The sequence below is a fragment of the Rhineura floridana genome, chromosome 3, assembly GCF_030035675.1.
Source record: "Rhineura floridana isolate rRhiFlo1 chromosome 3, rRhiFlo1.hap2, whole genome shotgun sequence".
NCBI lineage: Eukaryota > Metazoa > Chordata > Lepidosauria > Squamata > Rhineuridae > Rhineura > Rhineura floridana.
In genome coordinates, this window is record NC_084482.1 from 32,928,691 (window position 1) to 32,953,697 (window position 25,007).

Consider the following 25,007-nt stretch of genomic DNA (forward strand, 5'->3'; position numbering starts at 1 on the left):
CAGCTGCATTTTTCGACTCTCCTTGGGGTTGTCATATGCAGGCTGTCATGATAAGCACTTGCACTTCAAAATTTACCACTACACCACCGTCTAGGAATATCTTCATGTAGGAAGTGGACCTTAGCTGAGAGTTAAGAGAAGGTCATGTAAGATGATGACCAAAGCACAAAGTCAGGTTGGCTAAATGGACTCACTCTTACATCTGCCTTTTCCCATATCCCAGGCAATTACCTGTCAAGTTATCAGATCAGATCTCAAACTTACCTAAAAATGTGAGAAGTTTTGCAATTTCACCTAGTGCCATAGCTGGCAATTGTAACAAATGATCATTTGATTTTATACAGTCAAACTTCGCATCTATTAAAAATATAGATATAAACATGCAATTTGCACAGCATGGGGGTGTTACAGGGGTACTGTTGTAGAATCATACAGTTCCTCAACATTAACTAGGCCAGGTCTGAGATTTTTTCATGAGGCAAAATTTCAATGACAAAATTATACACTATTTTAACAAAGACACCTTTTCTTTTTCCTTTTTAAAAGAAATCTTTCACATTATCTTTGCATTTTGTTTTCCCTTATCTTGTGTGTGTGATTTTGCCCAATTTTAACGTTTTAAAGCTTAATGTTTGTTTAAAACATAATGATGGCTATGTTCAGGTTCCCAAACACTGAAACGACAACATACGTATTCTGAAAGGGAAGCCGAGGTTCTTTCTTTTGCACCAGCTATAGTACTTAGGTTGATTGTTTGAGGTGCACTCTCACATTGTTGCCTCTTCATGCAGAATGCAAGACCCATCAAAAATGTGCCAATGGCATTTTTGAAAAGGCAAGTGAGGAGGAAGGCAAGGGAATGCAAGACACGGTCACTTTTAGCAGTTAGAAGCATTTCTCACCTGGAATGACAGCGACAGTTTTCAAAGCTCGGAGAACTCTGAAAGTTCTCAAGGCTGACACATTTCCAAGGTCCACAAACTCTGTGACATATCTGCAATGAGGGAGGTCACACACAAAGAGACACAATGACAATAACACACACCAAAAATGGGAGTGGGGAAATAAAACAACAACTACAGACAGCAATACATCACTCACAGGGAGCTGCAACCCAACACCTAACACCAACTGCCTTACCTGGAATTACAGAAATAGTTTTCAAAGCTCTCAGTACCCTGAAGGTGCGCAGAGCTGAAACATTGCCTAGGTTTACAAACTCTGTTATATACCTGCAGAATTAAACCAGAGTTAATGGCACCAATTGGGGATACCTAGCTTTTTAAAAATTAAAATAAAATAAAGTGTAACGTTCAGTTGTAGGAAAACAGCTATGAAAATTTAAAGTGCTTTGGAAGTGGCATTAAAAAGAAAAAAAAGAAACAAATATAAGGATGCAAATAAAACAGTTTTTGAAGTCTCCATTATCACAAGATTTCTTGCTCAGTCTGTTTGTGGTTTCCCTATTTGTGGCAGAGCGAGGTGGGACAGCGTGACACAGAGGCTGATTTCGGAGTTTCGTTAAAAGGCAGGAAGTTGTCCTTGGATGGTGTGATGTTCCTATATATTAGTGTATATATGGTAAGTGCTGGTTGTTTAGAGTATACATGGTAAGTAGTGAAAGAGGAGGGGGAGTGAATGGGCAATAGAATGCTTGATGATTGGCTGAATGTTTAAAATGGCTGACAGTATAAATGAAAGGATGACAGGTAAATCTGGGTGAATGTGAGGTGGTGAATTGTGGAATCTGGGGGGGAAGAAGAGAAAGAGTGGATTGCTTGGTGGGGTTTAGAGAGTTGTTTGCCAGGAAGGAGGTGGAGTTCGGATTAGTATTGAGTAAAACCATATGCTTATGCGCCTTAAGAAGAAATCTTGTTAATCTTGTTAGCTTTGTTATCTGTAATAAATACTTAATTTGGTTTACCAAAGGCCTGATCCTTGGCTGGGGTTTCACAGACCAGAAGGGAGGGTAAGGTAATGACCAAGGCTGAAGGGGAACTGTAACAAATGGTGGCAGCGGTGAAGAGAATAACAATACCAGTATTCAGAGTCTCTGGGAATACTAGTATTGGGACGTTACTGGTGGTTGCCTAGCAGGGGGATCTGTTGAGATCTGTGCTAGAGCGGGGAGAGAAATCATAAGAGAGAGCGGTCCGGACTGGTGGAGTCCCTGGTGGTGCCTAGAGACAGGCAGTAACCACGAGCAGGTAGGAACCTGACAGGGAGAGCCAGGGAAGGACGCATCACAGATGGCACTTGGATTTTTTGCCTCAATGGTACCAAACATGTCATAGCCCACTTCTGCCCACTGGAAAAGTACTATTGCCCTTGAAATGAACGCAGGTGGGCAACTTGTGACCCAAGGACTGCATACAGCCCCCCACCTCCCTCAGTGTAGCCCCTAAGCCTCCTATATTTTACTACCCCCGTTGCCGCTGAAGAAGAAGGCAGGTAGGCAGGCATTCTGGAACACGTGCAGGTCAGGCATAGAGCATGGGGACTAGAGCAGCCCTTCTAAATGCTCTGGTGTTTTTTCTTCAGATACAGCAACTCTTTAAAAGACTATTCTAGGCCCCAGGCTTTGTGGTTTTTCCTCCAGATTGTCTCCTGACAGCTGTATGTGCCAAGAATTGCTTGCTGCTTTCCTAATTGCAGGGAATTGGTGGAGGCAGGCTAGCTGACAGGGTTGCAGGGGAGGGGAAGCTTAGATAGGTGCTTGTGTGGTTGTGTTTATTTGTTTGTGAACTTGTGTGTGTGTGTGTGTGTGTGTGTGTGTGTGTGTGTGTGTGTGTGTGTGTGTGAGAGAGAGAGAGAGAGAGAGAGAGAGAGAGAGAGAGAGAGAGAGAGAGAGAGAGAGAGAGAGAGAGAGAGAATGTGTGGACAACTGATTAATAAAGAGGTGACAGGGAAGAATGGGAGACAGCATGGATGCTTGAGTGTATGAATGGTGTGGATATCACATCCACACCATACATTTAAAGCACATGTCTTAGAAGGGTAGACTGTGTCATTACTGAAATTAAGCACTCTGGACAGTTACTGAAAAATCATCCCTCCAATTCCTTTTGAATTTTCAGAGCCAAAATTGAGGTGTCCATCCCCAAGCACTTACTGATGTATATTTGTTAATGGCAGCAGGACAATGTTTCTACTTAAGGGAGACATTTGATACAGTAATAGCCAACACCTGCCAAACATGGTCAATACTGTACTTGAAAAGACACATCTGAATTCTCTAGCTGGGCTGTTCATAGCTTATCAGACCAGAAAGGCAAATCGTCTCAGCCAAAAAGAATCAAACATAAGCTGAGGAAGAGGAATCAAACAAGTTAGCTCAAATCGCTTTCCTGCATAAGACCGCATCTTTAGCTACATGCCTCCTTACTGATCAGCTGGGTACTTTAAAAAAGGGGGAAGGGAAGAAGTTGAAAAGAAAACCTTGAGGCAGAGCCAGGATTTGAGCTTAGGAGGGTATTCTTAACTTTCTAGTTTGTGCTGCAACATTCAGCACGAGACTAATTTAGAATGAATTCAAAACTGATTGTGACTTGAGATCAGTCCAAAAACATATGCTACAACAGTTTTGCAGCGAAGGTTTTCAGTCCTGCACAGAATTTTGCATCTGATATTTGGATTTACCAGTGATTAGTCAGGAATTATCAAAGAGCTTGCTTAGTATGTCACCTTCCTGAACCTCTTCAGCAGCCTCTTTCTCCTTTCACTGATATACAGAGTCTCTTTACAAGAAGAGAGCAGAATGCATTAACTTACGCCATCATGATGACACTGAAGTCTAGCCAGTTCCATGCATCACGGAGAAAAGTGAAACCATCTATGCAGAAGCCTCTTGCAATAATTTTCACAAGTGATTCAAATGTATATATACCAGTGAATGTGTACCTGTCAAGCAAGGAAGAAAGGTAAAGGGAAATAGAATACAACCTGTTTAAAACATGCAACAGTGTCTTCATTAAGAGAGATAATGATACAAATCAAAATGTCAGATTTGGAATTCTGTAGAGTTGATGGGATTTCTACCGACAATGGCTCCAATCACACTTCATGATGATCCATAGTTAATGGCTGGCTTCACATTGTGGCTTGCTTTGAGTGAACCAAACATCTGGTTTGGGTATAATACTTAGCCATCTTTTAAAACAATTTAAAACACAATTTAAAAATTTAAAACAATTTAAAACACAAGCTAAAATGCCTGGGAGAAGAGGAAAGTCTTGACCTGGTGCCGAAAAGATAACAGTTTTGGCGCCAGGCACACCTCGTCAACTACATCATTCCATAATTTGGGGGCCACCACTGAGAAGGCCCACTCCCTTGTTGCCAGACTCCCAGCTTCCCTCCGAGTAGGTACCCGGAGGAGGGCCTTTAATGTGGAGATAGTGTACTGGTGGGTTTGTATTGGGAGAGGCGTTCCATCAGGTATTGTGGTCCCAAGCCGTGTAAGGCTTTATAGGTTAAAACCAGCAACTTGAATCGAGCTCAGAAACATACAGGCAGCCAATGCAAGCGGACCAGAATCGGTTTTATATGTTTGGACAATCTGGTCCCTGTTAACAATCTGGCCGCTGCATTTTGCACAAGCTGCAGTTTCCGAACCGTCTTCAAAGGCAGCCCCACATAGAGTGCATTGCAGTGATCTAACTTGGAGGTTACCAGAGCATGGACAACTGAAGCCAGGTTATCCCTGTCCAGATAGGGGCATAGCTGGGCCACCAACCGACGTTGGTAGAAGCACTCCATGCCACTGAAGCTACCTGAGCCTCAAGTGACAGAGATGGTTCTAGCAGAACCCCCAAGCTACGAACCTGCTCCTTCAGGAGGAGTGCAACCCCATCCAGGAAGGTTGGACATCCACCATTTGGTCAGAAGAACCCCCCACTAGCAGCATCTTGTCTGGATTGAGCCTCAGTTTATTAGCCCTCATCCAGTCCATTGTCGCAGCCAGGCACCGGTTCAGCACACTGACAGCCTCACCTGAAGAAGATGAAAAGGAGAAATAGAGCTGCGTGTCATCAGCATACTGATGGCAACGCACTCCAACGCTACAGATGACCGCACCCAACGGTTTCATGTAGATGTTGAACAGCATGGGGGACAGAATACCATGGTCGATGGTATCAAAAGCCCCTGAGAGATCAAGAAGAATCAACAGAGTCACACTCCTGACAAAGGTCATCATACAGGGCGACCAAGGCTGTTTCCGTGCCAAAACAAGCCCTGAAGCCCAACTGAAATGGATCCAAAGAACATTTGCCACTGGCCTATAGTTAAGATTTTCTGGGTCTAGGGAGGGTCTCTTCAGCAGTGGTCTCACTACCGCCTCTTTCAGGCAGCCGGGGACCACCCCCTCTCACAGAGAAGAATTAATCACTTCCCTGGCCCAGCCAGCTGTTCCATCCCTCCTAGCTTTTATTAGCCAAGAAGGGCACAGAAGTGGTTGCATGAACCTATCCAAGCACCTTGTCAACGTCCTCAAGCTGTACCAACTGAAACTCATCCAAGAAATCGGGACAAGGCTGTGCTCTGGATACCCCGCTTGATTCACCTGCTACAACACAGGAGTCTAAGTCCTGGCGGATGCTAAAGATTTTATCCTGGAAGTGCCTAGCAAATTCATTACAGCAGGCCTCAGATGGTTCTACCATGTCCCTGGGGCCAGAGTGTAATAGCCCCCAGACAATTCTGAAGAGTTCCGCTGGGTGGCAGATTGATGATTTGATAGTGGCAGCAAAATATTGTTTTTTTTGCTGCCCTCACTGCCCCTAAATACAGCTTACCATAGGCACTTACCAGTGTATAACTGCATCCACTAGGAGTTCATCTCCATCTGCACTCAAGCTGTCTCCTATATTGTTTCATCGCTCTCAGCTCTGGGGTATACCATGGAGCCGTACGAGCTCTACACAGGAGAGGGTGCTCAGGAGCAATCATGTCAACCACCTGGGTGATTTCTGTATTCCACAGTTCAACCAGGGTTTCGACAGGAGCGCCAGCCCTATCAGCTGGAAAACTCCCCAGAGCCCTTTGGAAACCATCTGGATCCATTAGTCTCTGGGGGCAGACCAACTTAATAGGTCCCCCACCCTTGCAGAGAGGAAAAGCCACTGTAAGTCTAAACTTCAGCAAGCAGTGATCTGTCCATGACAGAGGGACTGATGTAAGGCCCCCCACAGTCAGATCACCAACTCCATGTCCAGTTGCAAAAAACAAGTCTAGAGTATGCCCTGTTACATGTGTTGGGCCAATGGCATATTGGGACAGTCCCATGGTTGTCATGGAGACCATGAAATCCTGAGCCGCCCCGGATAAGGTGGCCTCGGCAAGGATGTTGACATCCCCCAGAACCAACAGTCTGGGGGATCTCAACAGTACACCCAAGACCACCTCCGTCAGCTCAGCTAGAGAGTCTGTTGGGCAGCGGGGTGGGCGGTACACCAACAGAACCCCCAGTCTGTCCCACTGACCCAACACAAGGTGCAAACACTCCAGACCAGTAGTCACATGGACAGGGTGCTTGCAGAGGGAGATGGAGCTCCTATAGACCACCCTATAGCAACCCCCCTCCCCGACCCTCAGGTCTACCCTGATGCTGAACCAGGTACCCTGGCGGACATAGCTGGGAGAGACTGACTCCTCCCTGCTCACCCACCCAGGTCTCAGTTATACATGCCAGATTGGCTGCCTCATCCACTATTAAATCATGAATGAGGGAGATTTTATTATGCACCGATCTGGAATTTAGGAGCAGCATCTGGAGGCCTGAGAGCTGGCTGATAGGGCAACCAACAAACCTGCAGGTGTGGGGAGGACCGGAACAAGGCACAGTCGTTAACTGCCTGGGCCATGTTCCCCTTACCTGGCAAGTTCTCCTCACAACACCATATCTCCCTCTACCTGTCACTACACTAATTGGAGGCCCCTTAAGTCTCCCCACTTGGCTCTGAGTCCTCTCTCCCAGGCACATGACTCAAGACCCACAAAAAGGCAGACAAAGCAGGAGCCACTTCAGCCAGCCAGCTTATGTATCCCCTCCAGAGAACAGAGGACAGGTGGAAGAAATCAGCCACAGCTGGCTGAGTACCTGGGGCCTGGTCCTGCAAGGCGTGACACCTGCCGAGCAGAAGTCCAACAGGGAGAGGGTGGTGATGGTGGTAGCCGAGCAGCAGCAAGCAAGCAAGCAGTATGTTGCACCTGCTTATGTTAAGAGTGGAGCAAAGTGTAGCAGGGAGCCATCTGCATACAGCATGTTCACAGTATACCATTAACTGTGGTGACCATGAAGTGTGAATGCAACCATTGATCAAGTGACTAACCACAGATTACATACACATTTTCAAGTAGGCTATTATCCTATGATTTCTATACATTTTACTACATAATATTTTAACAGGTTTTGGCAGACATTTCAGAATCTGATTGATTTCAGTTTAAATTTTAAGGAATAACCTGAGCTGCCAACTTGCAGTGAAGTGTCATGCGTGGCAAAGATGGGGGGGGGAAGGGTTGTGCCAGCTCGCTTGGACAGGACCAGAAGGATTGCAGATCTAGCACAGAGTTAGATTTACACTCCTGTGCTGCTGCTTAGTATACTAAAGTCAAATCTGTATCAAGGTACAGGAGACTGCATTTGTAATATGGACTATACTAGTGTCATTATATCATGAAGTTGATGCACAGCACACTTTCAACAAAAAAAAGTCCACCAATGTTTTAAAGAATTATGCAAGATATATACCACCCTCCCCCAAACAAAGCAAAAAAAATATTATTACTTACTCCACTTGTTTTGACCACTCTGGTGGGTTACTAAAAGTCATGAACACACAGTTTGTCAAAATAGTGCACATAATGATCATGCTAAATACTGTAGAACAAAGTCAAGGAAGCATGAAACATAAGAAAAGACATATTCATTCCAACCTATTAAAGTTCCACTGAACCTTACTGAATCAAATTGGTAAACTATATAATCAACAATTTCCACTGCAACCAGTTTTTCAGCTGGTGGTTTGTGACTTCACTGGACTATTTTATTGCCCTATTGATAACAAATATGGGTGATTCAGCTGGTTTGATATCCTGATTTGGAGGGAGTGCTTAAACCACAGTTTCCCAATCTGGACATAATAGGAAACTATTACGTGATGTGAGGAGGGAAGCAAAGGGGAGAGGCAGGAGAGGATGGGCACACATCTTGGTTTTTTTTATGGGACTGTTATCTCTGAACTGGGCCACATGTTCCCTATAATGGGTATAAATTATGGACTCTGAAATGCCAAATCATAAAGGCTCAGAGTGGATATAGGAAATGGTATTAACTAATATTGATTGCAAAAAGAACACTTGAAATCAGTGCCGGATTTAGACTTGGTGAGGCCCTAAGCTATATAAAGCTTGGAGGCCCTTTGTTAAAAAATTACACCAGATATATATATATATATATATATATATATATATATAGAGAGAGAGAGAGAGAGAGAGAGAGAGAGAGAGAGAGAGAGAGAGAGATACAGTACACATCAAATTTTAAAAGACCCCCCAAAAAAATTCTGAAATTTTTTGAGGCCCCTGCGGATTGTGAGGCCCTAAACTGTAGCTTGTTTAGTTTATGCCTAAATCCGGCACTGCTTGAAATAATCCAATCCAAGTCTCTAGGTGTTAATTGTAACATACATATACATTTAAGGTGTTTTCGCACATGAGGAATAAATAACTTTCTGTCTCTCTCGAACATGAATGTGTTAAGGCAGAAAAAGAAGTAGAAGAGAGAGATTTAGAATCTGTTGTTTATTCTGGCCAATTTTGTTTTCACATTTGCATTCCAAACTGATTTAAACTTCACATGAGAATACAGCCTGAATTAAAGATTAAAACATTAAAACAAAAACATCCCCTTTCAACCTTTGAAGATCAGACACATATCACTACTTAGCACCTAATGTCAAGGCTGTAATATCGTAATGCAAGCAGAGAAAGCTGATGCATAAATAAAAATCCTCTAGGCCTATATTTCTTATTTATTTATTTTTATTTTATTCAATTTTTATACCGCCCACAGCCAGAAGGCTCTCTGGGTGGTGCACAACTATTTTATAGCTGATCTTTCAAGGAAATATCCCAAGGAAGTGGGGAAGGAGGCATTAAAAAAGTTGTTTGTTAGAAAGTGGGGAAATCAGCTATTGAGAACTGATTATGTTAAAGGAGGGGGGGAATAAAAATTATAGACATAGGAAGAGTGTCATTAAGTATAGTAGACATCTGTAAAACAGACCATATACAACATATGTATGAATCATGTGATCACACAAATAACACTATCAAAATTGGAAAGTTGATCTGTTTGGTTATATGGAGTCCCAATGTATATAATTGTTGGTATGTATACTTCACTTCTCTTGAGATCACATTTCTTTTCATTCTGTGGCAGGCTAGTCCTTTCTGCCATTTTGGAATTATGCTTAAATCATAGGTGAAAGATAAGTATTCTGTCATGGGGACAATTTGTCAGCTTGTACAGAAAAGAAACAGTACTCATTTCTAATCTATATCCAATCAGTTTCCCAGATGTGAAAATTCCTATCAAGGGATCAAAAGACATCCTAGATTTGTTCATACTTTACACTGAGCACAGGTACAAGCTGTTTATACACATGAACAAGTGTTTGTGTGAAAGAGTGTACACTTGTCAATTTGTACAGATCCACAATTGTGAACACAAACTGTACACTTGTTGAAAGTTACATGTAAATAACTGTATGAGTATACAGCTCAACTATTTGTGTACACAGGTACACAGATCAAACACTTGTTGAATATAACACACGAACCCCCTCCTGAATGATAATTTCTCTCACAATAGACATATTGGCTTAACTTACCCTTTGTTGCGCTAACGTTTTCAACAATGCTGAGTGCCAAGCTAGACATTACATAAGCAGACTGGCAAGTTGTTGTTTTTTAATCAAAAGCAACTGAAAGTGGGCTACAGTTAGAGGTAGAGGACATTTTTGGGGTGGGTGGGGGTGGTGCTCTTTAACCTTTTCTTCTACAGGGATTTTCCGACTCATAATTCCCAAGACACTTTTCCACTTGTTCTTCTGCTTTTAGATCCATCATGCTTTAAGCCATGAAGTAACCCCAATTTTGTGGGGGAACCTGCTCCTAAGTAACTCTTATTTTTAGGGTTATTAATTTCTTTCACCTTGTAGTCAGTCTCCATGTCCTCCTCCCTATGGTCATTGGGAATGTGGGCTGGGGCTATGGAGACTTTCATCATGATGGGCTTGATTTACATGGCACTTCTAAATGTTATAGCGAGGAGAAGGATTGCTTGCCGTGAGTGTACGTGAAGTCATTTCTAGCTGTTTCTCCATGGCAATGCAACACGTGCTCTGCTCTGGTCCTAATGCACCTAACAGAGTATAGTGAAGTCACCACTTTTTGGACTTGCAGGCACATTTGTGAACTGGAGAAACAGTTGTGAGCATCACACACACCCTGCAACCAATAATAAATAATAATAATAAATTTTATTTTTCAGGCGCCTATCTGTCCGGGTTAGGGACACTCTAGGCGACGAACAACAAGAATAAAAACAATACATATAGATCAACATAATCAAATTTTAAGCTAAAAAACCATTCATTAATTCAGAACATAAATTAATCTGTCCCAATCTTGTAGGCCTGCCTGAACAGCCAGGTCTTCAAGGCTCGGCGATAGCTGGACAGGGAGGGAGCATGTCTGAGATCGAAAGGGAGGGAGTTCCAGAGGGTGGGGGCCACAACAGAGAATGCCCTCTCTCTGGTCCGTACCAGCCTAGCTGTTCTCAGCGGTGGGACCGAGAGAAGGTCTTGCGAGGCTGATCTCGTCAGGCGGCACAATCGGTGATTCTGGAGGCGTTCCTTCAGATATACTGGGCCGAAACCGTATAGGGTTTTAAAGGTCAACACCAACACCTTGAATTGGGCCTGGTAGACAACTGGTAGCCAGTGAAGATCTAATAACACTGGGGTGATATGATCCCAGCGACGGCTATGCGTAATCAAGCGTGCTGCCGCGTTCTGTACCAGCTGTAATTTCCGGACCGTTTTCAAGGGTAACCCCACGTAGAGCGCATTGCAGTAGTTTAAGCGACAGGAGACCAGGGCATGTATCACCTGAGGGAGCAGGTGAACAGGAAGATAGGGACGCAGTCTCCGTATCAGATGTAACTGATACCAACCTGCCCGGCTCACTGCTGTAATCTGAGCCTCCATGGACAGCTGGGAGTCAAGAATGACCCCAAGACTGCGGACCTGGTCCTTCAGGGGTAAACTTACCCCATCAAGCATCAGGTCAGTAATTCCTAACTTCCTTTTATCTCCCACAAGTAATACCTTAGTCTTGTCGGGGTTCAGCTTCAGCCTATTCTCTCCCATCCATCCACTTACGGATTCTAGGCACTTGGACATGGTATTCACAGCCAACTCCGGTGAGGACTTAAAGGAGAGATAGAGCTGAGTGTCATCTGCGTACTGATGGCACTGCAACCCAAAACTCCTGATGATTGCTCCCAGCGGTTTCACATAGATGTTGAATAGCATGGGAGAGAGGATAGAACCCTGTGGCACTCCACAATGAAGCGGCCAAGGGTCTGAAACCTCATCTTCCAATGCCACCCGTTGCTGCCTATCCGAGAGATAGGAACGGAACCACTGCAAGACAGTGCCTCCTATTCCTAATCCCTCTAGGCGGTTTAAAAGGATACCGTGGTCAACGGTATCGAAAGCCGCTGAGAGGTCCAGGAGGACAAGGAAGGTGTATTCACCCCTATCCAATGCCCTCCGCATATCATCTACCAGAGCGACCAAGGCTGTTTCCGTACCATGACCAGTCCTAAAACCCGATTGGTATGGATCTAAATAATCCGTTTCCTCCAAGTGTGTCTGTAATTGCGCAGCCACCACCCTCTCAATCACCTTGCCCAAGAATGGTAAATTAGAGACTGGGTGAAAGTTGTTTAACTCTTGGGGATCCAAGGACGGTTTTTTTAAGATGGGCTTTATTACCGCTTCCTTGAGGGCTGATGGCATTGCACCCTCTTGCAAGGATGCATTCACCACCGCCTTGATCCCTTCGCTCAGTCTCTCTTTACAGCTCATGATGAGCCATGATGGGCAAGGATCAACCAGACAGGTGGTCGGCTTCACAGTACACAGCACCTTGTCCACTTCCTCAGAGAGAAGAGGCTGAAACCGATCCCAACAGACCGGAATGCAACTGGCCGACTCTGGCCCACTTCCTGTCTCCACGGCGAGTGGAAGCGTGCTCTTCAGACGTTCAATTTTATCGGCAAAGTGTTTAGCAAAAGTATCACAGATTTTAGAATGTTTCATGGGTTCCTGAGCAACTGGACCGACCAGGCTTCGGACCACTTGGAACAATCTCCTGGGACAACACTCTGCCGACGCAATAGAGGCAGCAAAGAATTTTTTCTTTGCTGCCTTTGTTGCCACCTGGTAGGCAGCTATTGCTGCTCTAACCCGTGTCCAATCGTCTTCAGTGCAAGATTTCCGCCACCAGCGCTCAAGTCGTCTCACCTCCTGTCTCAGACCCCGCAGCCGTGGTGTATACCAAGGTGCTGTCTGAGTTCTGTTCAGGGGGAGAGGACATTTCGGAGCCACCCGGTCCACCGCCCTGGCGATCTCCTTATTCCACTACATCACCAGGGATTCGACCAGACGACCTTCAGTCAGCTCCATATCCCCCAGCGCATTCAGGAATCCTTTGGGCTCCATCAGGTGTCTGGGGCGGACCATTCTAATAGGTCCTTGTCCCCTGCGGAGGGCGTGCGCCATCGAGAGATCTATATTCACCAGATAGTGATCTGACCATGACACAGGGTTAGAAGAATGCACCCCCATTTTCAGAGCACTATCCTCCCCTCCCAAGACAAACACAAGGTCCAGAGCATGACCGGCTACATGGGTAGGCCCTATATTACTAAGGTGCAGATCCCAGGAAGTCATGGTTTCCATGAAATCCCGAGGGGCTCCTGTGAGGACAGCCTCGGCATGTACATTGAAATCCCCCATCACCACAAGATTGGGGGAGAGCAATCGCACAGCCGAGACTACCTCGAGCACCTCAGTCAGGGATTCTGCTGCGCAGCGGGGTGGGCGGTACACAAGCAGAATCCCTAAACTGCCCTTTGGGCCCAACCTCCAGTACATGCAATCAACAAACTTGGTCTCGTGGAGAGGGGGTCAGGTGAAACACAAAGATTTCCGGTAGATAACTGCCACTCCCCCTCCCCGCCTACCAATCCTCGGCTGCTGTGCATATCGGAAACCGGCTGGACACATGGCCTCAAGTATAGGAGCTGAGGCCTCATCCAGCCATGTCTCCGTAATACATACCAGGTCTGCGTCCTCATCCAGGATCATATCCTGGATGAGTGATGTTTTCTGTACCACAGACCTGGCATTACACAACAGCAATAGAAGATTGGATGGAGTTCTGCTTCCCCCAGTTATCTTCTGGTGGTAAACAGGCCCGGAACAAGGGATGGATATTAAGCATCTATCCCTAGTTCCCCGATGCCAGCTTGGCCTGCTACCCACGCCCCTACAGAATCTGCCGCCTAGCCTTTCAATATTGTGGCCCCCCACCCCTTCCACACTAACCCCCTCTGATTTACATATAGCTCCCTCCGGTACGCCGACAGGCAGGCCTTCTCCTTCGGTAACAGTAAATAAAGATAAAAGTAAAATAAAATAATAAAAATAAAGTAAAAATAAAAATAAAATAAAAATAAGAATAAAATAAAAATACATTCAAACTTCATTCATAGACAAGCACATCCACACACTCCCACACACAGTACAGCAGGTACTAATGCTGTAAATAAAGATAAAAGTAAAATGAAATAAAATAATGAAAATAAAGTAAAAATAAGAATAAAATAAAAATACATTCAAACATACCATAGCCTATTCCATTGGCTACAATAGAATACTTCTTTTATACAACAGAATGCTTCTTTCAAGCCTAATTTCAGCATGGGAAGAGTAAGAGGCAGGAACCCTGCCAGTGCTAGGAAACACCTGTGTGGGCACATGTGTGCCCGCTGGCACCACGTTGGTAACCCCTGGCACACAATAGGCAAACCTTACTATTCAAACTTTCTGTGTCACAAATGCATACACATACACTCCCTGTAACAACATAATCCCAAATAAAGTGTACTTCTTTTTCTGATATTTCTGTAATCCAGACTTTTGGGTTATTCCCTGACCATTTGAGTGAACATTGATGCATCATGTGCCACAAACCCAATTCATACTTTTTTAGCCAGCATAGCAATTAACAAACTAGGCAATATGACTACAGAATGGGCAACAGATATTCCTATAAAAAAGGATATGAATGTATCAAAATTTTAATAGCTATTCTCCTAAGCAAATTAAAAGGAGTTAAAATGTACAAGGCAGGCGTGGCACTAAAGCGGAAGAGTGTTTTGCCTCTGTTTAGTACTACAAAGGTCTGCAGAGAAAGAGAGAGAGAGAGTAAACGTTATATACATATAATCTAAGCAGAAAACACGCATACAATCTAAATCACAACCTATAAACAATATTTTTGTTAGCTTTAAGACTGTATGTATATGCCTGATATTAATATTGTTCTTTGTTCCACTGTTTGTTGTAAAATGTTTGAAGCCCTTTTAGAGTAGAAATGTGGCATATAAATGTGTATATAAACAAAATAAAGTTAGTAGTAATATAAAAACAAAAATGTAACTGAAGGTTGCAATAATGTATGCACTTACCTGGGGCCTACTTCTGAAGTAAGTTAAGTCCCTCTGGACTCAGTGGGACTTACTTCTGAGCAGGCATGCACAGAATTATGCTCCAAGATTGTTCACAGCCCTTTCTACAGTTGTAGCACAATCCTATTTATGTCTACTCAAAAGTAAGTCCCACTGAGATCAATGGAACTTTCTCCCAAGGTCAGTATGTAGAGTATAGTAAAATTATGGCCTGTACCATTTGGGACTGCAGGCCAGAGGGTAATATTTCTGAGTACTTCACACACACACATTAAAATTCTCTGTATATGATAGGTGACCATGTCAAGGAACGATTGGATCTTTTTTCATGGGCGGCGGTGGAGGGGGGAGAGCATTCCAAATATGTTGCACCCTTCCTGTGTAGTTTGACATGGTATAGTCCAGAATTCTCTCAACTCAGTCTACCATCTCATTCCACCTAATGTGTAGAAAGACCCTCAAGGAGGCAGCATATATTATTTATTTATCTAAAATATTTACCCTGCCTTACTCCTACAAGATGAAAGCTTCCAAGGAGGCTTACAAATTTCAGATAAAGCACTCTAAAGATTAATCCAACCATACTGTCTAATGTAAGGCAAACAGCAGCAGCAATAACAAAGTGATAGAAAAACAATCGGTAAGTAACATGATCTTCATTAATATATTTGGCATGAAGAATGTTTTACTTCTAGGGTTGCCAGGCTGAGGGCCTGAGAATGACTCTGTATCTTTAAGAGAAGAGAAAATTCAGCCACGTGCAGGTTTTCTTGCAACACTGTAATGGGAAAAACCACAAGGTGAAATTCTCCCTTCCCTCTGCACAACTTTTAAAGATACAGAAGACCTCTTGGAGGCTGGGCCTGGCAACCAAGAGGTCATCTGTATCTTTAAAAGTTGTGCAGGGGGAAGGGAGAATTTCAACTTGTGGCTTTTCCCATTACAATGTTGCAAGATAACCTGCACTTGGCTGACTTTCTCTTCTCCTAAACATACAGGATTATTCTCAGGCCCTGAGCCTGGCAACTCTATTTACTTCCCTTCCATCCCACCCACTGAATAATTCTGTCCTTTTTCTAGTCTGGGAAGCCTTTGACAAACGTTTAGGGAACACTCCACAAGAACAGCCCTGCTGGACCAGGCCAAAGGCCCATCTAATCTAGCATTTTGTTCCCATTGTGGCCAATCAGATGCCTCTTGGGAAGCCTGCAAGCAGGACATGAAAGCAAATGAGTACTCTCCCCTCTTGTGCTCCCCAGCAATTGGCATTCAAAGGCATACTGCCTCTGATCCTGGAGGTAATATGCAGTCATCAGCATAACTAGTAGCCATTGACAGATTTGTCTAATCCCCCTTTAAAGCTGGTAGTGGTCACTTTCCGTCTTGTGTTGCCTTGTATTTGGTTCTGCTTCGATACGTCACAAAAATAATTATATATAACCGAAGAGTAGATCTGATGAATTTTACTTATCCTAACTTCTGTCAGATCAAAATTCCTAGGTTCTTGCTCAAGTGGCTAGTTTCTGTGCAGCCGCCATTGTCTGCTGTAGATTGATGATAAAATAATGTTGAATTCTTTTTCTACCAAGGCTTTGATGCTGGGGACTGAGTGCTTCTATATTATACTATATTATATTGTATTTTATATTGCACTATATTATATAGTATTGGTTTATAAGTATTGTATTTTACATGAGCTGGTCAGTGTCCGAAATAAACAAATCATCAATCAACTAAGAGTGTAGCCAACCACATAAGTATTGGGTGGAGGAACAATTTGGCTTCTTAAGTTAAATTTCTTTTGTTTAGAAAAGACTTTGAATCAAATACAAACTTCTGGGATCCGACATATCTACATCCTTGAATTGCCCCTGGCAACATTCCTGCAGACAAGCTTCTCTCCACACATTTGCAGGACTCTGATGCATGCAGGGACCTTCATATATGCAGGAAATGTACCATTCCCTCTGAAGATGGGGATCTTCCATATGGACATTTCTCAACAGTGAAAAAAACATTGAAAAGAATGAGACAGCCTCTGCTCATGTGAAGGTCTGAGATGCATTGGAGCCAGTGGAACAGAGTGAGTACTTATCCCGCATGCAAGCAGCAGGAGATAACTGCAATCCAGAGAGAAAAATCCATGGCCCAATGGTTATACCCTTTGTATCTCTGCTGTAAACTTTGTTGAAGAGCTGTGAAATGATGTCCAGGTCATGAAAAGTAAAAAACCAAAGAAAATGGACTCTCATTTCTATGACCCTGTTAACCAGATTATGTTTTTCCAATATTGGGAAGATGGGATTCTTGAGTACACCTATGACGATTTAAGTGCATATCAAACTGTGGCAAAATTACATGCCATTAAAAATTAAAAGGAAATCAACCAACATTACACCTAAATGATGTATTGTAAGAAGTGGACCATAATTACAGTGGTACAGGCTGAATACTTAAAGGATCATGGTAATAAGCATGTAGGGCTGGGGGGAATTAGTGGTATGGCAACATCTTCTAAGGTAGTCTGTGCCAAATGCTGTTCTCCGGGTGCCCCGCCAAATGAAGCAGAGGGCCCTTTCAGTGGTGGAATGCAAGTTGTGAAATTCCCTCCCCACAAAGGCCATCCCCGTTGCCTATGCTGTGATCTTTTCAGCACTAGAAGGTCTTTTTTATTCTCCCAGGATTTCCCATTTTAAAAGCATGTTTGTGTGCTTTTTAGACCTTTGGCACTACTGGTTTTTACTCTGAAGTAGTTGTAATTGGTGTTCGATTTTATATCTATGTTGTATCATTATATTTTATGGTTTATAAAAAAAATTGTACACCACCCTGAAAACCTATTGTTTAAAGTATTTTCTACATCACCTAGTGAATGTATCGTTTCTAGCATTAAAAATGCTGTAATATGTGTATATATACTTACACACTGTTTTTAAAAAATGGGCAAAGGAAGCCTGAGGACAAATTAAGAACTGATGTGTTTAACAAAAGGTCACAAGTGTTAAAAAGATCCTAAGTATAAAAGCCAGATATTTCTCAAAGGAAACAAGAGCATGAAAATCCAATCCTCTGTCAAGACATTGTCAAAGGTAATAGGGTGCCACTTGACATTAGACAAAAAGGTACAAGACAACAACATGTAGTAAAACCCCATTATGCATATGGTGGCACCTCTGTAAGATGGACCTTTGCTAGAGGCAATGAGCACAATCCAGCAAAATTGTGTTGCGGTGAAGCCCCAATCATAAGGAAGATATGAAGCTGCTATTGGTTCATCTAGCTCAGTATCATTTACAGTGACTGGCAGTAGCTCTTTAGGATTTCAGATAGCCTTTTCCCAGCTCCACCAGCAGATGTTGGGGATTGAACCTGGGACCTTCTGCATGCAAAACACATGCTCTACCAGTGACCTATGGCTCCTCCACAGGCCATTATTATATTCAAATATCTACCCTGCCTTTCTTTCCCAAAGAAAAGTTGGGGCACCTAACAGCATCAGAACAACAGTAAAATTAAGACAGTTCACTAATTTCAGTACAACTCACTGTAAAATAAGTATAGTTCATATTAACTATTATGATAGTAACATCAAACAAAATGCCTGTTGTGATAGAAACCTCAGAAGGAAAACAGATCAGGCACGATGCCAATTCCCTGAACTTAGGCCTGGTCTACACATGCAGTAGAATAAGGAAGGCAGGGATGGGATGGAAGCACCCAAACTTTGGAACTTCTTGGTATTTCTACTTGGATGGTTGACTGTGTCCCAATGATTGTATTAGCCCTCATCTGTTGGTTTATTTTTATTCATTGTGACCAATTTTTGGATATCTGCACTTTTTAATGATTATCTGAAAATCCCAAATAAACAAGTTTTTTTAAAATGGATTAATGTCTACAATAAAATCAAACAACACATCAAACAGCTAAATACAACAAAAGATACAGCACACAACAAGCATCTCTGCCTGCTATTTCAAACATCTTTTAAAATAGTAAAGTTTTAAATGAACTCCTAAAAGCTAAAATGTAGCAGGCCTAAAAGGCTTCCCTATGGAGAGAATTCCACAAAGAAGGCACCAACACCAAAGAGGACCTGGTCCTCCTAGCCATCACCCCAGTCTGAGAAGGCTGTTGTACTCAGAGTAGAGGATCCTTAGGTAACCTTAGGACATGGGGACGTTCATATAGGAGAAGGCAATCTGCAGGTACCTCATACCTGGAGCATTTAGGGCTTTAATACCAGGATCTTGAATAGTGTCTAGAAAACTAACTAGAAGCCAGTGTGCTCATTAATGTGGTCAATAGCTGGATGGGCACATTATGGACCAGCTGAAGTTTCTAAATCGTCTTCAACGGCAGTTCTACATAGTTCACAATACAGTAGTCCAAATTACAAGTTATTAGGACATGTAAGGCATTGGCAAGATCTCTGCTTTCCATAAAGTGCAGCTGGTTCACCAGTCAAATCTAATAAATAGCACTCCTGGCCACAGATGAGACCTGTGAATCTGCACATGCAAATGCCTTGCCCACCCATGTTATGGCATATGGATTGCGTATGTACAAATAGGGATGTATGTGCCTACCACCATAGGCACATGTCTACACACAGTAAGTGGATATATGGGTGAGCCTGAGACTTGCTACCATGCCCCATCACAGATATAATAGTTATGTTAAATTGGTACCTAAGCCAGTCTCACATGCAAGAGTTTTATACACGACAGAGCATTCAAACCTGTATCTGCAGTCTGAAATGGTGTAGCCCAAGAAAGACTGTATCATATGTCATTTCTGAATGTCAAAATGAGCTCTCAGTTCCACACTTGGGATTCTGTCTCAAGGGGAATTCCAGGCAGGGAGAAATCCCAATACATAACTGGATGTATACCTGGACATCTTCCTTAATCTTGGTAGAGTTCATTGCCCAGGTATTTCTTTGTATGTGCAGAGAGTCCCTTTCCATTAACACTAATGTTGGCCCTCTATCTCTATGCTCTACCTAATCTCTAACCATACATTCATTGTTAGAATTAAGGGCTTCCGAGTCTGAAGGCATCTTTTTAGAAGCAGGCTTGAGCCAACTAGAAAATGAACTGAGAAGGCTCAAATGACACTTCATAGACTAAGAGGAGCAAATCTACAGCACTGTGTGATGCGGAAGAGGTTCAGGCAACAAGACGCTTTCAGACTGAATGTGCCAGATATGAGGTCCCATCTGTATTGTACATTTAAAGCAGTATCATACCACATTGAGAATACCAACTCTCAGAATTGTAGCCCTGTGAGGGGAACAGAGGTCTCCTAACAACCCTCTGCACCCTCCCTTAACAAACTACAGTTCCCAGCATTCTTTGGGGGAAAGACAAATAATAATACTGCTTTAAATGTATAGTGCAGATGGGGCCTGAATCAAGGTGAAATGTTACTTCAACTTTTGATCAGAATAGACAGTGATAGACTGTCGTTACAAGCTCCTGATCAGATGATTTACTTTTAGTTAGACAAGGGATGGAGAACCTGTGGCTCTTCAGATATCACTGGACTCTAGCTCCTCTTAGATCGGGGATGCTGGGCAGGCCATAGATTAGCAACCCCTGAGACAAAACAGGCATGGGCAGCGTGGGATGCTGTGTGAGCACAGCACCAATGAACTAATCAGGATCAATTAGGGCTTACTTTTGTGTGTGCGCGCGTATTTGATTGCAGATTTACTTCTAAGCAAACATACATAGGATTGCATTGACTCTCTAATAATTTCTAATGTAAGACGTTTTAAAGTAAGAGAGTAAAACAAGTTTAAAGCACTCAGTTTAGTCCTCTACCTAACCTCTTAGCGTTCTAGGGGAGAGAGCTGTTTATATGGGGGAAACATCCAAGTATGCAGTTCCTACTTGTGGTGTGAAGTGATACAATCCAGGGAGGGCTGTATCCCATACTGTTTCTGCCTATTTCGAATAGTGACTGTGAACATTAGATTACTGTCTGCCTTCTTTGTGTCTCTTGTTTACTTGTTTCTGATGCGCCCATTTTAATCACTCTTGGCAGAGGGTGCAATACATTTCTAAGGCCTTTTCTAGCTGGCTAACTAGCCCTGACAGCTACGGTCTACCTCTCAATGCCAGTTGCTGGGAATCACAAGTGAGGAGAATGTTGCTGTGGTCAGGTCCTGCTTTCTGGCTTCCCAGAGCATTTGGTTGGCCACCATGAGAACAGGTTGCTGAATTAGACAGGCCATTGGCCTGAGCCTACAGGGTTTTTCCGGTGTTCTTTTCGAAATGTAGCAGAACTTCCCTCTGGCCAGAATGACATAATACTCCTGCGTCCTAGGGATAGTCTATAGATATTAGGTGTCAAGAAACGTTATGCTGAGAGAGGGTCTCTAGAGAATTCAAAATGTGAGAAAAATACAGTGGTGCCATGCTTTACTATAACCTGTTGGTATGATGGGGTAGGCAGGGAGGGGAACTTTACTAGATGCCCAGTGAACACACACTTTCAACAAGCCTGGAAAAGACCAAGGAGAAGAATGTCAATCTGAAAATGAAAGATGATCACCAGATAAAACGTGGAACTTAAACTGGGGAGAGCTGGGTATATGTGCTCACTATTTTATAAATTTTATATTTTATACTTGCAAGTGTCTCTGTTCCACACCATACAATTCATTACAGTTCACCATGTGATGAGCTGAGGCATGAGTTTCCCTGCCCATGGTCTGTATCAGAGGCATTCATAGGCAGGGGCAGGGAACTGACAATGTCAGGCAGAGCCAGCACCAGAGGGTGGCCAGGTCAAGCCCTGGCCAAGGGCCCCTGGGTCCAAAGGGGCCCCTAAAAGGTCCGTCCTTAGGGTGGGTGGGTAGCACTCCCGCAATCCGCGGCAGCGTCGGCTCCTGACCCTGCTGTGGATTGTAAGAGGGAGCTCCCAGGCACCCCCTACTGCCATGTAGGCCCACGACGCCCGCCTGCATGCCCCACCTACCTCTCCCTTGATGTAAATGCTGTTTGCCCTGTGGGCGCAAGCCTGCCATCAACCAAGATGGCAGCCAAGGTTTCCCTAAGGGGCTAATGCCCCATCACCATCTTGGTTGATGCCAGGGATGTGCGCGCGTAGCATGCATGCATACCATCAACCAAGATGGCGGCGGCAGCATCAGCCCCTTAGGGAAGCTTCAGCTGCCATCTTGGTTGATGGCAGGCATGCACACACAGCACAGGCGGCATTCACCAAGGGAAAGGTAGGTAGGTGGGGCATGTATGCATGCATGTGCCAGGGCCCGGAGCAGGCTGGTGCCCAAGACTTCCATGGAACTTGATGGGCTCTTCTTCATTTGAGGTTTTTAAGAAGAGGCTGAAAGGCCACCTATCAGGGATGCTGTAGCAGTAGAATTCCTGGATCAGCAGGGGAACATTAGAGTATAGGAAGCTTCCTTATAGTGAATCAGACCTCTGGTCCACCTAGCTCAGTATTGTCTACACCAGTAGTCTACAATGTTTTCAGACATGGGGCACATCTTTAACCCAAACATATATTTGAAGATTTATTTCTTAATTTTCTATAATATATTTGGATGTGATAGCACTGCTGTTGCAACCCATTTTAGATCATGTCATGACCTGGTATTGGGTCCTGATCCACCAGTTGAAGAACAACAGTCTACACTGACTGATAGCAGCTCTCCAAGACTTCAGAGAGGAGCTTTCCCCAGCCCTATATGGAAATACCAGGGATTGAACTAAGGGCCTCCTGCAAGCAATACAGATGCTCTATCACTGAGCTATAGCCCAGGGTTGATCTAGATCAGTGGTTCTCAAACTTTTTTCTCCACTGATCACATTAAAATTGCTGATGGTCTTGGTGGACCAATTAATGTTTTTTCTGTCTGTCATAGCAATTATAATGTGTTGTGCTAGATGCTGCAAGATATTAAATTGCATTTTTATTGCTTCTTTTATTTCTTATACTATTTTTGTATTACAATTTGCATTCCATAGAATTCAAATGATAATATAATAAAATACAATGTAAGAAATAAAAGGAGCAATTAAAAATCAATATGACTATTTAGCGTGGATATGCCATGAACCACCTGAATGAAGCTCACAGACCGCTGGTGGTCCACAGACCACAGACTGGGAACATCTGGTCTAGATGAACTTTGAAGTCCCTTCCAACTCTGTGATTCTATATCTCAGGATTGCTGTGAGGCTCGCTGAAATAAAGAAACATTATCGTCTACCTTAAGCCTTGGGGGATAAGGCAGAGACAGATGCAGCCATCCAGTTCTGATGGTTTTGGTGCCAGTCAGGCCATGCCTCCACACTTAAGCTCTCTGGCTGGTATTAAAAGCAAAGAGCCAGATCTGCTTTTCATATGCTAGAAAATGGCATTAAGAAAAAACATGGGCAACATTCCAGTGGTTCAGGTAGAGCTGCTGTTTCTGATGATTCAGAGAGGAGTGTTTTTTCTTTCCTTTTGTAAATGGATTTTTAAACATTTGTGGGATGATCTTTAGCCGCTGGTTATTTGGAGAACTACTGTATATTCTTTCTGGTAACAAGCAATGGAATCAGGCAATGTACCATTCCACTGTTTGTGGGGGAAGAGGCATAATGTCTCTCCATACAGAGCAGGAAGTTGGGGGAGGAGGTGTTCATCAGAAACATTCCCAGCGCTGTCTGTAACTCACTATTACTAGGAAAGAAAGGAAAAAAACCACCCAAAACCCACCAGTCATGGTGTTCTCTGCACAGCTCACAAGACACACTGCCAGAGGCCTCCCACGCATTTCTAAATGGGAAAGCTTCTTTAGGGGACATAAAGGATTTGGGTATGTCTACCTGCGCCTCTGAGGCCTCCTTAAGGTGCTTAGTGCTGTGTACAAGGGTAGGCCTGCATTGCCATTCCTCGCATCTGTAAACCTTCGCAAGCAGCACCCCTTAGTTCAGTTGACTACCTGGTCTGTATAGTCCCCATCTGCTCCAATATCACAGCCTTCAATAACATGCCCCTTGAAACAGTCATGGCTTCACCCAAAGAATCCTGGGCGCAATAGTTTGCTAAGGGTGCTGAGAGTTGCACAGAGCTAGTGATTTAACAGTCAATTCTTCTTCCCATGGAATTCTGGGAATGGTAGCTCTGGGAGGGAAACGGAGGTCTCCTAACTCTCTGCACCCTTAATAAACTACAGTACCCAGGATTCATGGGGGAAGCCATGATTGTTTAAAGTGGTATGTTCCTCCTTGAAATGTATAGGACAGATGGGGCCCTTCACTGTCATAGTCAAAGGCTGGGGCAGGGGAGAAGAGGAAATGATACAGGTGAATTCAACTGTGGGTGTTCTGAGCTCAGAAAGAGTAGCCATGCGGCCATAAAATACCCCTGGGAGGTGGGAAGGCAAGGCTGGGTATAGTTTACAACAGGTCATATGAACGTCAGAAGAGTCCTGCTGGATCAGCTAAGTGGCCCATCCAGTCCAGCATCCTGTTCTTGCAGTGGCCAACCAACGGTCATGGAAAGCCCACAGCGAGGGCTTGAGCACAACAGTACCAGCCACTCCCCTACACACATACTTGTGCTGTCCAGCAATTGATATTTATAGGCATACTGCCTTCAATGCTGCGGCTCAAAAAATTCTGTCAGCTGCCATGCTTCCTGCTTTCCTTTGCCCCTTGTGGGCCCCAGTCTGCCTCAGAGGCCTAGCAGGCCCAACCCTTCCAAACCTGAAGCCACAAGCTTTGTGCAGTCCCTCAGCAATCCTGCAGCCACAGATTCATGTTAGTCTCATCTCCTGTACTTCCACTGTTTTCCTCCTAGTTTGACAGGGGCACATTTCCCTGTGGAAATCTTCCTTCCCCTCCACACTCGACACTGCAAATTTACCCCAGTTCTCAGCTAGCTACCAAACAACGTGCCTTCATTTTAAAAGACAACTTTGCTCTCTGCCTTACGAGGGGGCTGTGTTTTCTGCATACTGCTGAAGACAGATCCAAAATTGCTGGTCTTCATATTTTCAAAGGGACAACAGCCATGATGTTTCTTTGTTCCAGTAGCCCCTGGTGCAAGCTGAACACTGTTTTGCATCCAGCAATGATCTAACATTCTAACCTAATTACATCTGCATAACACCTCCAGCACTCCATCTTAAGGATGTTACAAACAGCAGACTTTG

The 25,007-nt window shown here is 43.8% G+C and overlaps 1 protein-coding gene across 7 annotated transcripts in view; it reads right to left on the reverse strand.

The window, feature by feature from the left end:
- The window catches only part of SCN8A (sodium voltage-gated channel alpha subunit 8), a 98,719-nt gene that overhangs the window by 65,958 nt on the left and 7,754 nt on the right, over positions 1-25,007 (reverse strand). For 3 of the 7 annotated variants that reach the window (XM_061621754.1, XM_061621757.1, XM_061621756.1), the window contains exons 2-5: positions 14,426-14,544; positions 7,795-7,884; positions 3,772-3,900; positions 903-994 (exon numbers count right to left, since the gene is read on the reverse strand). In XM_061621754.1, the coding sequence (XP_061477738.1) occupies positions 903-994; positions 3,772-3,900; positions 7,795-7,884; positions 14,426-14,544 (430 nt within the window). Of the gene's footprint in view, positions 1-902; positions 995-1,140; positions 1,233-3,771; positions 3,901-7,794; positions 7,885-14,425; positions 14,545-25,007 lie in introns of all 7 variants that reach the window. The other 4 variants (XM_061621755.1, XM_061621752.1, XM_061621751.1 and 1 more) reach the window with 2 other exon arrangements.